Raw genomic sequence first — 14,136 nt, forward strand, 5'->3', positions numbered from 1 at the left:
ATCATTCCTCTATGCAAAATAAATAAATAAATCAAATACCTCAACATCCAAAAATGTGCGTTTTAATCATTTGTTCCAAGTGGTGCATACCATGTCAAAGCACGAACTGAGGAAACCAGGGTATAATAGGGCTGCTCAGATAGGCTGGGTATAAGTAGAGGTTATGTCTCCCAGTCGATTTATGTGCTGATCTTTGTTCAAACTGTTAATCCCTTAATCGGATACTACAGTAATTTCAATTACAGCGTGTTTTTAAACAAAACGTAATACTGTAGTTATAATATTTGACTGTTATAAATAAGTTTAAACCACGATAAACGCCTCTTTTGTATCTCCGCTTCTATCTGTTGCGTTATAGGCACTGCACTGTACTTCACTGTATCCCTAGGCAATATGGCCGTCGGCCTGCATACCGCCACTCGGCGCTTGTACAGAGGGACCTCTCTATTGATTGTACATCTATGGTTTTCGCGCAAATTCCGACCATTCTGTTTGACCAATGAAAATACGAGTACGGGTTGCAGACACACTTTCCTGGTGACGTAATCACTATGAAAATTGCGCGGTAGTTTTCCCACGTTGAGCTTGAGACGCAGAGTTGTTTGCTGTATTTTCAGGCTTTATTGAGGTAGAATTGTTATAAATAATTATGTATAGAACCGAGTAAATATGTACGAGCACGTTTAGTACGGTAATCAATTCAAAAGGCAAATGTGAGGATGTTGTAAATAAGAGAGAACAGCTCAAGGAATACAGTCCTAGCACACGGACGTGCTTCTTGTTGGATACTGCGTCACAGGGACAGTCGGGAACATTGTAGCAAACCCCCAGTTCTGTTCAGGTAATCGATACATTATATTAATTCAAATTAATCAAATAGCAGACGTATATCAGAGGTTAAAGCCTATATGATGTATTATTTTTATGCTAAATCTAGTTTAACCCCTTTTTAATTTAAATACTTTTGCGAATTAATTTGAGACCTAACAACAACCGATTGTAAGTACTTGATATGTGTGTGTGTATGTATTTATGTATTCTGTATGTAAAATGTAAAATGCTAGCTTCAAGTTCAAAATGCCAACAGTTAATCGCACACGAAAATGTAGCATACTGTTTAACGAAATCTTGTTTATATAATTATAATCAATCGAAGTCAGTATTGAAAAACATAGTATTCAAATTTAGTGTATGTCTAGCTATTGTATTGTAAGGCTTGTGAGAATGCTACAAAATAACTTAAAACTAACGGATACCTTTTTATAATTAGTGAATAGTTTTGCTTTTTCATATGCTCGGTGCCGTGGGGGAGGGGGCTCAGGCAATAGTCCTCCACAGTAATGGCCGCTGGCCGCTGGCCGCTCCCCTGTCCGCACAGTCCGGCCAAGGTGAAGGGCTGCCCCCCACAATGCCTTCAGCGCCGGAGCCAACCAGCAGGGGGCAGTACAACACAATTATATAGTGATGTCCAAAATACACCCTTTCATTCAATCCTGAACATTGTTTCAATTCACTTTCCAATCTCAGTATAAGGATTGAATTCGAATTGAGCAACTTTTTTAAGTTTAATATATTTATAAAAAAAATCTATATATTAAGGCCCTTTAAATATGGATATACAGTTTCTTTAATATATCTGTGGGGGTTGAAGATATTTTTGTGTACTTGTGTGCTGATATACATATGTATTTGTTGTTTCTCTTCTCAGTGCAGAATGAATCCATTACAGCTGGAAGAGAATGGCTATCCTGATCAGGTCATAAATATCGGACAAATAATACTTGGAGAAATAGCCAGGAAACGCATGCAGGCGAAGGATCGCGAAGTTCAGAAACGGCGAGTTTTGCAGGCCGCCTGTGCTTTGCTGAATTCAGGTGGAGGACTTATTCTCGCAAAAAGCAAGAACACAGAGTACAAATACCACGATGGCCTAGGCGGTGACATTGAGAAAGCATTGAGAGAACTTATTTTTCCTTCATCACTACAAGACTATTTTGAATATTTACAACAAGGCATACATTTAATCGTTTTTGTAAAATCATGGTGTGCAGATAATACACAAGCAAGGATATGTAGCATTGATACTTCCCTGTACAGAAGGTCTGGTACTTCAACTGAAAAAGTTGCTCCTAGTGCATTTTCAGAGCTCCAAAAGAAAAAAAAGCATAGAGCAGAAAAGAGAGAGAGAAACCAACAACCAGCAGTAAAGAGGCCTAACATAGAGCACAGAAGTGTAGATGAAATTGGAGCATCTGTTGAACAGTTCTGTAAAAAGCAACAAGTGGGACTCGGAGAGAAGTTAACTTTTGGTGAGACTGCAAATGTAGAATTTAAAAGTTGTAAAGGAACAAAGTTGTCTAAATGGCTGGAAAGAGACCTTCGGAGGTATATATCTGGCTTTAAAAATGCAGATGGAGGATTTCTGATCTTTGGTGTTGACGACCAAACAAAAGAAATTGTGGGATGTGGTAATAATGAAGCCAAACACTGCATTCAAGACAAAGTGCAGGCCATGTTTGAAAAGACTGTATCAGTTCACTTTGATCATTGTGACTCACAGAAGATGGTTCCTCCTGCAGTCTTTTTTATTGATGTTTTGGATGCAGAAGACCTCTACGTACTGGTTATAGAAATCCAGCCATCTTGTTGTGTGGTCTTCTCCAAATGCCCAGACTCCTGGGTGATTGAAGATCAAACAATGAAGGAATTGGAAGCTGCAGTTTGGCTGGAAAAGATGTCCTGTACTGATCAAGGTAGCCTTTTTAGTTAATTGATTTTTAGTTTTATATTATTGAAAAATAACCAATTTAATTTTAAGAACTAGAACTAGACTAGAACTTTGAAATCAATGCTCCAGCATGGTGAAAGGGAAGACTTTCCTGTTAAGTGCCATTTGATCTTAAAACCAAGATCCCGAGTGCTTGTGGTCATTAAAGGTCCCATACCTTGACCAAGAGAGGTACTTATTCCTGGCCTAGATCCAGACACTTTCCCTCCGTATATATGTATGTATGTATGTATGTATGTATGTATGTATGTGTGTGTGTGTGTGTGTGTATATATATATATATACACTCACCTAAAGGATTATTAGGAACACCATACTAATACTGTGTTTGACCCCCTTTCGCCTTCAGAACTGCCTTAATTCTACGTGGCATTGATTCAACAAGGTGCTGAAAGCATTCTTTAGAAATGTTGGCCCATATTGATAGGATAGCATCTTGCAGTTGATGGAGATTTGTGGGATGCACATCCAGGGCACGAAGCTCCCGTTCCACCACATCCCAAAGATGCTCTATTGGGTTGAGATCTGGTGACTGTGGGGGCCAGTTTAGTACAGTGAACTCATTGTCATGTTCAAGAAACCAATTTGAAATGATTCGACCTTTGTGACATGGTGCATTATCCTGCTGGAAGTAGCCATCAGAGGATGGGTACATGGTGGTCATAAAGGGATGGACATGGTCAGAAACAATGCTCAGGTAGGCCAGGGCATTTAAACGATGCCCAATTGGCACTAAGGGGCCTAAAGTGTGCCAAGAAAACATCCCCCACACCATTACACCACCACCACCAGCCTGCACAGTGGTAACAAGGCATGATGGATCCATGTTCTCATTCTGTTTACGCCAAATTCTGACTCTACCATCTGAATGTCTCAACAGAAATCGAGACTCATCAGACCAGGCAACATTTTTCCAGTCTTCAACTGTCCAATTTTGGTGAGCTTGTGCAAATTGTAGCCTCTTTTTCCTATTTGTAGTGGAGATGAGTGGTACCCGGTGGGGTCTTCTGCTGTTGTAGCCCATCCGCCTCAAGGTTGTACGTGTTGTGGCTTCACAAATGCTTTGCTGCATACCTCGGTTGTAACGAGTGGTTATTTCAGTCAAAGTTGCTCTTCTATCAGCTTGAATCAGTCGGCCCATTCTCCTCTGACCTCTAGCATCAACAAGGCATTTTCGCCCACAGGACTGCCGCATACTGGATGTTTTTCCCTTTTCACACCATTCTTTGTAACCCTAGAAATGGTTGTGCGTGAAAATCCCAGTAACTGAGCAGATTGTGAAATACTCAGACCGGCCCGTCTGGCAGCAACAACCATGCCACGCTCAAAATTGCTTAAATCACCTTTCTTTCCCATTCAGACATTCAGTTTGGAGTTCAGGAGATTGTCTTGACCAGGACCACACCCCTAAATGCATTGAAGCAACTGCCATGTGATTGGTTGGTTAGATAATTGCATTAATGAGAAATTGAACAGGTGTTCCTAATTATCCTTTAGGTGAGTGTATATATATATATATATATATATATATATATATATATATATATATATATATATAATATACATACATACAGTGAGGGGAAAAAGGTATGTGATCCCCTTCTGCTATTGTACGTTTGCCCACTGACAAAGAAATGATCAGTCTATAATTTTAATGGTAGGTGTATTTTAACAGTGAGAGACAGAATAACAACAAAAAAGTCCAGAAAAACGCATTTCAAAAAAGTTATAAATTGATTTGCATGTTAATGAGGGAAATAAGTATTTGATCCCCTATCAATCAGCAAGATTTCTGGCTCCCAGGTGTCTTTTATACAGGTAACGAGCTGAGATTAGGAGCACTCTCTTAAAGGGGGTGCTCCTAATCTCAGCTCGTTACCTGTATAAAAGACATCTGTCCACAGAAGCAATCAATCAATCAGATTCCAAACTCTCCACCATGGCCAAGACCAAAGAGCTGTCCAAGGATGTCAGGGACAAGATTGTAGACCTACACAAGGCTGGAATGGGCTACAAGACCATCGCCAAGCAGCTTGGTGAGAAGGTGACAACAGCTGGTGCGATTATTCGCAAATGGAAGAAACACAAAATAACTGTCAGTCTCCCTCGGTCTGGGGCTCCATGCAAGATCTCACCTCGTGGAGTTTCAATGATCATGAGAACGGTGAGGAATCAGCCCAGAACTACACGGGAGGATCTTGTTAATGATCTCAAGGCAGCTGGGACCATAGTCACCAAGAAAACAATTGGTAACACACTACGCCGTGAAGGACTGAAATCCTGCAGCGCCCGCAAGGTCCCCCTGCTCAAGAAAGCACATGTACAGGCCCGTCTGAAGTTTGCCAATGAACATCTGAATGATTAAGGGGAGAACTGGGTGAAAGTGTTGTGGTCAGATGAGACCAAAATCAAGCTCTTTGGCATCAACTCAACTCGCCGTGTTTGGAGGAGGAGGAATGACCCCAAGAACACCATCCCCACCGTCAAACATGGAGGTGGAAACATTATGCTTTGGGGGTGTTTTTCTGCTAAGGGGACAGGACAACTGCACCGCATCAAAGGGACGATGGACGGGGCCATGTACCATCAAATCTTGGGTGAGAACCTCCTTCCCTCAGCCAGGGCATTGAAAATGGGTCGTGGATGGGTATTCCAGCATGACAATGACCCAAAACACACAGCCAAGGCAACAAAGGAGTGGCTCAAGAAGAAGCACATTAATGTCCTGGCGTGGCCTAGCCAGTCTCCAAACCTTAATCCCATAGAAAATCTGTGCAGGGAGCTGAAGGTTCGAGTTGCCAAACATCAGCCTCGAAACCTTAATGACTTGGAGAGGATCTGCAAAGAGGAGTGGGACAAAATCCCTCCTGAGATGTGTGCAAACCTGGTGGCCAACTACAAGAAACGTCTGACCTCTGTGATTGCCAACAAGGGTTTTGCCACCAAGTACTAAGTCGAAGGGGTCAAATACTTATTTCCCTCATTAACATGCAAATCAATTTATAACTTTTTCGAAATGCGTTTTTCTGGATTTTTTTGTTGTTATTCCGTCTCTCACTGTTAAAATACACCTACCATTAAAATTATAGACTGATAATTTCTTTGTTAGTGGGCAAACGTACAATAGCAGAAGGGGATCAAATATTTTTCCCCTCACTGTGTGTGTATGTATATATATATATATATATATATATATATATATATACACTCACCTAAAGGATTATTAGGAACACCTGTTCAATTTCTCATTAATGCAATTATCTAACCAACCAATCACATGGCAGTTGCTTCAATGCATTTAGGGGTGTGGTCCTGGTCAAGACAATCTCCTGAACTCCAAACTGAATGTCTGAATGGGAAAGAAAGGTGATTTAAGCAATTTTGAGCGTGGCATGGTTGTTGGTGCCAGACGGGCCGGTCTGAGTATTTCACAATCTGCTCAGTTACTGGGATTTTCACGCACAACCATTTCTAGGGTTTACAAAGAATGGTGTGAAAAGGGAAAAACATCCCGTATGCGGCAGTCCTGTGGGCGAAAATGCCTTGTTGATGCTAGAGGTCAGAGGAGAATGGGCCGACTGATTCAAGCTGATAGAAGAGCAACTTTGACTGAAATAACCACTCGTTACAACCGAGGTATGCAGCAAAGCATTTGTGAAGCCACAACACGTACAACCTTGAGGCGGATGGGCTACAACAGCAGAAGACCCCACCAGGTACCACTCATCTCCACTACAAATAGGAAAAAGAGGCTACAATTTGCACAAGCTCACCAAAATTGGACAGTTGAAGACTGGAAAAATGTTGCCTGGTCTGAAGAGTCTCGATTTCTGTTGAGACATTCAGATGGTAGAGTCAGAATTTGGCGTAAACAGAATGAGAACATGGATCCATCATGCCTTGTTACCACTGTGCAGGCTGGTGGTGGTGGTGTAATGGTGTGGGGGATGTTTTCTTGGCACACTTTAGGCCCCTTAGTGCCAATTGGGCATCGTTTAAATGCCACGGCCTACCTGAGCATTGTTTCTGACCATGTCCATCCCTTTATGACCACCATGTACCCATCCTCTGATGGCTACTTCCAGCAGGATAATGCACCATGTCACAAAGGTCGAATCATTTCAAATTGGTTTCTTGAACATGACAATGAGTTCACTGTACTAAACTGGCCCCCACAGTCACCAGATCTCAACCCAATAGAGCATCTTTGGGATGTGGTGGAACGGGAGCTTCGTGCCCTGGATGTGCATCCCACAAATCTCCATCAACTGCAAGATGCTATCCTATCAATATGGGCCAACATTTCTAAAGAATGCTTTCAGCACCTTGTTGAATCAATGCCACGTAGAATTAAGGCAGTTCTGAAGGCGAAAGGGGGTCAAACACAGTATTAGTATGGTGTTCCTAATAATCCTTTAGGTGAGTGTATATGAGAGAGAGAGAGAGAGAGAGATAGATGTATGTATGTATGTATGTATATGTTCATGGTATTATTGGTAATACTTGTAATCTTTACCCAAAAAGAGTTTGCACACTATACATTTATTTATAGTTTACAAAGTAAGTATCTGCTCTTACAACATTATATTGACTTGCATACTTTAGTCTACATTTTCTGTAGGTTTCTCTTTGTGATTTCCAGTTCGTGTTAAGAAGCATGGGAAGTTTGTGGTTATGAAAGAAGACCAAAAGGAGGCTGAAACAAATATAAAAGTGAAATATGTGTATTTGTTTCTGCTGTATCCCTTTAGAGATCACTGGACTTTGCAGCAGTTTCACAAAGGAGCTGAGCATCTCTGCTGCGCCGCCTCAGTGTAAGCCTGTGTACAGCTTCAATCAGCATAGTTTGGAGGCCTTACAGAATGCTCTCTGTCCAGGTATGGTTTGTCATCCTCTGCATGGTCTCATTAGTATGTAATAGGTTAATGATGATAAAATCCCAGCATTAAAATTTAAATGTTGGGATTACAATCATAATATACAGTGAGGGAAAAAAGTATTTGATCCCCTGCTGATTTTGTACGTTTGCCCACTGACAAAGAAATGATCAGTCTATAATTTTAATGGTAGGTGTATTTTAACAGTGACAGACAGAATAACAGCAAAAAAAAAAAAACGCATTTCAAAAAAGTTATAAATTGATTTGCATGTTAATGAGGGAAATAAGTATTTGATCCCCTATCAATCAGCAAGATTTCTGGCTCCCAGGTGTCTTTTATACAGGTAACGAGCTGAGATTAGGAGCACTCTCTTAAAGGGACTCTCCTAATCTCAGCTCGTTACCTGTATAAAAGACACCTGTCCACAGAAGCAATCAATCAATCAGATTCCAAACTCTCCACCATGGCCAAGACCAAAGAGCTGTCCAAAGATGTCAGGGACAAGATTGTAGACCTACACAAGGCTGGAATGGGCTACAAGACCATCGCCAAGCAGCTTGGTGAGAAGGTGACAACAGTCGGTGCGATTATTCGCAAATGGAAGAAACACAAAATAACTGTCAGTCTCCCTCGGTCTGGGGCTCCATGCAAGATCTCACCTCGTGGAGTTTCAATGATCATGAGAACGGTGAGGAATCAGCCCAGAACTACACGGGAGGATCTTGTTAATGATCTCGAGGCAGCTGGGACCATTGATTTGCATGTTAATGAGTGAAATAAGTATTTGATCAGCAGGGGATCAAATACTTTTTTCCCCCACTGTAATAATACCAAGATTGGGATAATAGCATGACAAAAATACTCTGTAAATGTTTTACAAAATACAAAAATACTTTTCATAAACTGTATTTTAAATACAAAATATATTTGTATTTAATACAGATAGATATATGGTATCTATTCTATAATTGATTTGCTGCTCTCTTGACAGATTTTGAATATCATAATCCATATGTGACGTAATCCACTTTGTTTTAATGATTGAAAGCATCTTAAGGTCAGTATTGTAAACATTTAGTCTGTGATTCTTTCCACAGTTGGAAGTGAAGGAATAAAGGTTACACCAGAGTCCATTACCAAGGACTTGTTTGAAAAGTTCCCAGGACTTGAAGGATTGAAGGATGCAGAAGGACATCATGGTGCTCTAATATTCTCTTACAGCTGGGCTGTTGACTTAGACACACCAAAGAATGAAAGTATTATCTGTGATGCTTTACTGATCTCTTCAGACAGGCATCCTATTTTTTACACAATTGTGAGAAAAGAAACTCCTGATTCCTGGAAATATGCGAGAGAGACAGCTTTTCTTTTGAAGCAAAAACTGGTGAATGTTGGAGGATATTCAGAGAAGACGTGTGTCATTCCAAAGCTAGTGGACTGCAACACAGGTGGCATAATTCCAAGAGTGAACAATCCTGTTGACAGTGAACAAATCTTGGTTAATTACCCTGATGGCTACATCTTGAGGGACATAACATCAGTGAAAGCCTTGCTGCGTGCCTTAGTGATTGTGTTGCTGAGCTTCAGCTCATTTCTGAGTGACCAACTTGGGAGCAAGTTCTTGAATTTGCTCACAATACAGCAGTTTGAGGTTCTCAACTATAAATACTGTTTCCAGGATTTCAAACGGCTCTTTGTTCATGGTTTACCTGGAACTGGAAAGACTGTCATTGCAATGAACCTGATGAAAAGAATTAAGAATACATACAACTGCGAAATAAAAAATATCCTTTACATTTGTGAGAATCAACTACTGAGAGATTTCATGTGGTAAGTTGTTTTAAATCATAACATTATTTATTTAAGCTGTTATATTAGTGGAAATATTGTTCTCAAGTTGTAGGTACTGTATACAATATGAATGTCACATGATATAAATCAATGTAAGAGTTTACTTAATACAGAACATACATATACATCATATATATTTCAATCTAATGAGCTATTACTTGTTTGGCTAGCAAGTAGATAGGTGTAATCTTTTTAATTTATAGATACCTAGTGATTGCCTTATAAACAGGATGTTGTTAAAGACAATCTCTCAATTCCCAACATAAAAAATGATTACAAAAAATCTTATTTGTTACAGGAGACAGAATATTTGCCAGTGCACAACACGCAAGTCATTCATGTCACCCTACAATGATTTTGCCGAAGCAGAGCACATCATTGTGGATGAAGCCCAGAATTTTCGTCAAGAGGACGGAGATTGGTATAAGAAGGCAGAAGGTATCATGGAGCGAGGAGAAAACAATGGCGTGTTTTGGATCTTTGTAGACTACTTCCAGAAGAGTCACACAGAAGCAGATGGTTTACCTGACGTTTTCAGACAAAACCATGTAATCTTAACAGTATGTGTGCGAAACAGCTTCAGGATATATAATGAAGTTTCTAATTTAATTAAGGAAATAAGCAGTGGCACAATTGGAAGACAGTACAGAGGCAGTATGAAAGAACATTTAGAAAAAATCACACGTAACTCTGTATGTAGTCACTCATTCCAAGGCACCTACAGAAAACAAAAAGTAAAGGAAATTGTCCCATTCATAGTTATGTCTGTTAACACTCTCTTCAGTAAGGGCTTTTTGCCAAGGGACATTGCTATTCTTCTTTCTAATAACCAAGAGCTTGAGGACTTCCGTAGAAGGTTATTGCAGCACAGCGATAAAAGTCTTCTTTGCAAATTTGCCACAGAAAGTGATGCACATGAAGACCTGATTGTAGTAGAAACCATTCGTAGATTCTCTGGCCTTGAAAGAAATATAGTGTATGTCCTCAACCCAAAGACCCACTATTGGCAACTAAACATACAACCAAATCTACTGGTTAGTGCTATATCAAGAGCACGTACACAGCTATACTTGGTGTACAGTACTTCTGAATAATTTATACCTGCCAGTGTTCTCTTCTCATCATCACAAATGCCTTCTTAAGGCTTAATTGTCATTGCAAGAAAATGGAAATTATTAAAATTGTCAACAAAAATCAGCATTTTTTTATTTTTTATTTTTAAGTGTATCAAACACACTGTAAAGAAGCTAAAATGATCTACCTTGTTTACATTTCCCACAGGCGTGGTGCTCTGATACTCTGTATTGATGTAAACCAAAACTAACATGGCACATTTGACTAATAATATGGAAAAGATTTCTGGTGTCTAAACACTTTGGGGGGGTCTCCTGAGTGGTGCCCCTGTCCCCCGCACAGCAGCTGCACAATGTCCTTCAAGGCAGGCAGTGGCGCTCCATGTGCCAACTGTAAAGATGACATCATTATCCAAAATAAAGGGGAGGACTGTATTCTTTAATCATGCCCTGTAAATATTGATTTATCATTGATATACATTAAATGATGTAATTATGTAAACATTATAAAAACTCTTTATAATAACTCTTAACTCTTTGTTATTGAGACTCTCTAGAGCAGAGATGTCAAAGATACGGCCCGCCAACAAACAACACAAAAAAAGTTTGCATACAGTTATTTTCAACTATGTGTAATAATCAAAGTAAGAGGTTTCTATGATATGATATATTAATTAACACTAGAACCGCAGATATTTCGAAATATCTACAAGCGCCAAAGCCAGTCATTGTTGCCGATAGCTCCTTAACAGGCAAACCATCGTATAAGAAACTCAGAAGTTTTATTCATGAATATCAAATCCAACATTTATATTTACATAGCATAACTAGAGTATTTAAATTGAAATATGACCATAAAACATTATTATTATTATTATTATTGCTATAAATAACATCAATACACATTTTTTTTTTCTAAACTCGCACACTGCAGTCAAAACATAAATAACTACATAACCTACAATAAGCAAAAAACTCAAAAATGACATACAATAAGGGAATGAAAAAAGTGCAAACGTAAATATTGGAATAATGCCCAAAAGCAATATTTTATAGATTATTGCATTTATCAACACATAATTGTACACTAAAGTAAACATTTTCAACACTGTGTAAACTTTGTTTTCAATATACACTGCTTGTATTCGCTGTAGTTTTGTATTTCAATAAACTATTTACTATATATTTAGACTGCATACTTGACAGCACGTACAGTCACACAGGACAGTTTCTGCACTTTCCCTGCAGGAGCTCGTCCCTCACACTGCATTGTGACAGCCTCTCCAGGTGACACTTTTACTCCACGAATATATAGCATCGCAATAAATGCTCCTCCACTGATAATGTCCCTGAATCATTATTTTGGTGGATGTGCTGCGCTATTGCACTGTGTACTGTGTAGTAGCATCGCGTATTGATCTGTGGAGTAAAAGCACTCGGTGCCATTTGGACCTGCGTTTCACTCGCAGTGTTTTCACAGCACTGGCTGATGCCCCTGAATCAGTCATGTTCATATACACGGCATTTCCAAAACCAGCTCAATCTCCAAATTCCAAATTCACTCAATCTGAGCTCAAACCAGCAAGTGGAAATGTCACAGCCTCCCTATCAGTGGCGATTCTAGAGTATGTGGGGACCCCAGGCAAAATAATTCCTGACAGTGTTGGTATTAGAGTGGGGGGGGGGGGGGACAAATCTATAGTTAACTAATTACTCAGATATTCAAACAATATGTAATTATTGTTAATAGTTGTATGAAATGCTGTATGTGGCACTTTTTTTACAAGTTTTTTTACACTTCTCTCTTCTACTTTTTCTAATTTTACATTTTGGTGTTGTCATGTGCCAACATGCAATTTCTGATTGATTGGTACAGCTATTCTCGACAGACATTTGGCGTTTTATAACTATAACATGCATTCTTTCAAATGTATAATTAATGAATAACACAGATATTCAAACACAATATGAAATTATTAATAGTTAACATGAAAAGAAAACATGCTTTCTATAGCACTTATGATCGGCTATTTGTTGCACTTCTCTCTTCTACTTGAAATGTATTCTTGTCAATGTTGCAGAGGAAAATGCTTTCTGTTTAACATGTATTTGTTACAGTTCTCTCTTTTGCTTTATGTAATAATACATTGTGTGTTATTTGCATGTGCCAGCAATGCATTGATTGGTATCTGTAGGCCTTCTTGAATGATTTCAAATAATAAATCCGCAAGCAGCCTAAATATCCATGTGTAGAGTCAAATTGATTTCGGCAAAAAATTATCCGGCCCCCATGAGGTCTCATTTGAACAAATCTGTCCCACTATCTAATATGAGTTTGACACCCCTGCTCTAGATATTGTTTTTTGTTCTATATTGAGTTTGGGTTCTAAATAGCTGGGCATTGATTTGTCTTTTTATATAGATTTTTGTTTATTTTCTTCTACACATTCTGAAGGATTTTTCACTGCCTTGGGTTTCTTGAACTGCCATGATTTCATCCACCTTGCTATCAACCTCACAGCCCTATTGTAACATGCCAACAGGAGTATGATTCTTGGCAGCCCCGAGTGTGTAGTGCCAGCTGGACCCTTTATACAAAATCTACCCATTTTTCAAAAATGCCATTTTGATTTAAACAGTAATAATGGAGTGGAGTGTTTGGATGAAACATCACACTTTTGAAAGATGTGTCTACCCATTTACCTCAAGAGAAATGTATTTGAGTATTTCTTTATCTAGAGGAGTGTTTATTAAAGGGAAGCATCTATTAAATCATAAATGCCACTCATTAATACTCAGGTATTTTATTTTCCTTTATTGTAATTTAGGCTGATATAAATTACTATTTCTTCAGAGATTGTTTTGTTACCATTGATTTGTCTGTTAAACCAGCCATATGTATTTTATGAAATAGTGATAGGAAATGTGTACTGTATTGTAATCAACCATAAAGTATCAAATACACCTTTTTAATGGTGTTTACACACATAACAAATAGCTTCAGTGCATCTCTACCGGTTCTGCAGTGTTTACTATGATCAAAAGGGGGTCAATGACAAAAGTGTATACTTTTACAAACTCCCCAATTCGGCCCCACTAACAACTTCATGAACTCAAATCAAATTGTCTTTGCATGATACATTTCAGAAATGAATTGATATTTCTAATCCGACAAGTTGAATATCTGAATGATAAATCATGTATCCAAGTAATCAATATGAATAAGATTTTAGCCACCCCAAACATACTCATTATAAAGTATAAATACAGTTTGAAATGTATATGCATTGCAATCAGACAACCACATTTATAAAATTAAAAAGGGTATGCCTCTGTTTGGTGACCTATATATGTGACACTGCCAAAACCATGCTTAGGTTATACAATAATGTAAATAACTGCTATAAAACTGCTGCCTGTGGCTAGGGCACAAACACACTAACATACACTCAAGGACAAATAAGAAAAATAAATGGCCACATAAAGAAGCATTAGCATAACTTTCCATTTTATTATTGATTTAACCCTGTTTTCAAAAGCAATA

The 14,136-nt window shown here is 38.8% G+C and overlaps 1 protein-coding gene across 3 annotated transcripts; it reads left to right on the forward strand.

The window, feature by feature from the left end:
• Positions 1–556: 556 nt before the first annotated feature.
• On the forward strand, positions 557–11,638 carry LOC136718110 (schlafen family member 11). 3 transcript variants are annotated; one of them, XM_066695741.1, is made up of 5 exons: positions 557–841; positions 1,709–2,753; positions 7,540–7,665; positions 8,766–9,498; positions 9,818–11,638. In XM_066695741.1, the coding sequence occupies exons 2-5, from the start codon at positions 1,715–1,717 to the stop codon at positions 10,611–10,613; spliced, it is 2,694 nt and encodes an 897-aa protein (XP_066551838.1). In that variant the 5' UTR covers positions 557–841; positions 1,709–1,714; the 3' UTR covers positions 10,614–11,638. The 3 variants fall into 3 exon arrangements, with proteins under 3 accessions (XP_066551838.1, XP_066551839.1, XP_066551840.1); XM_066695742.1 differs by having other exon boundaries at positions 1,714–2,753; XM_066695743.1 differs by lacking the exon at positions 557–841 and adding an exon at positions 908–999.
• Positions 11,639–14,136: the final 2,498 nt, after the last annotated feature.

Source organism: Amia ocellicauda, chromosome 22 (genome assembly GCF_036373705.1).
Source record: "Amia ocellicauda isolate fAmiCal2 chromosome 22, fAmiCal2.hap1, whole genome shotgun sequence".
Taxonomy (NCBI): domain Eukaryota; kingdom Metazoa; phylum Chordata; class Actinopteri; order Amiiformes; family Amiidae; genus Amia; species Amia ocellicauda.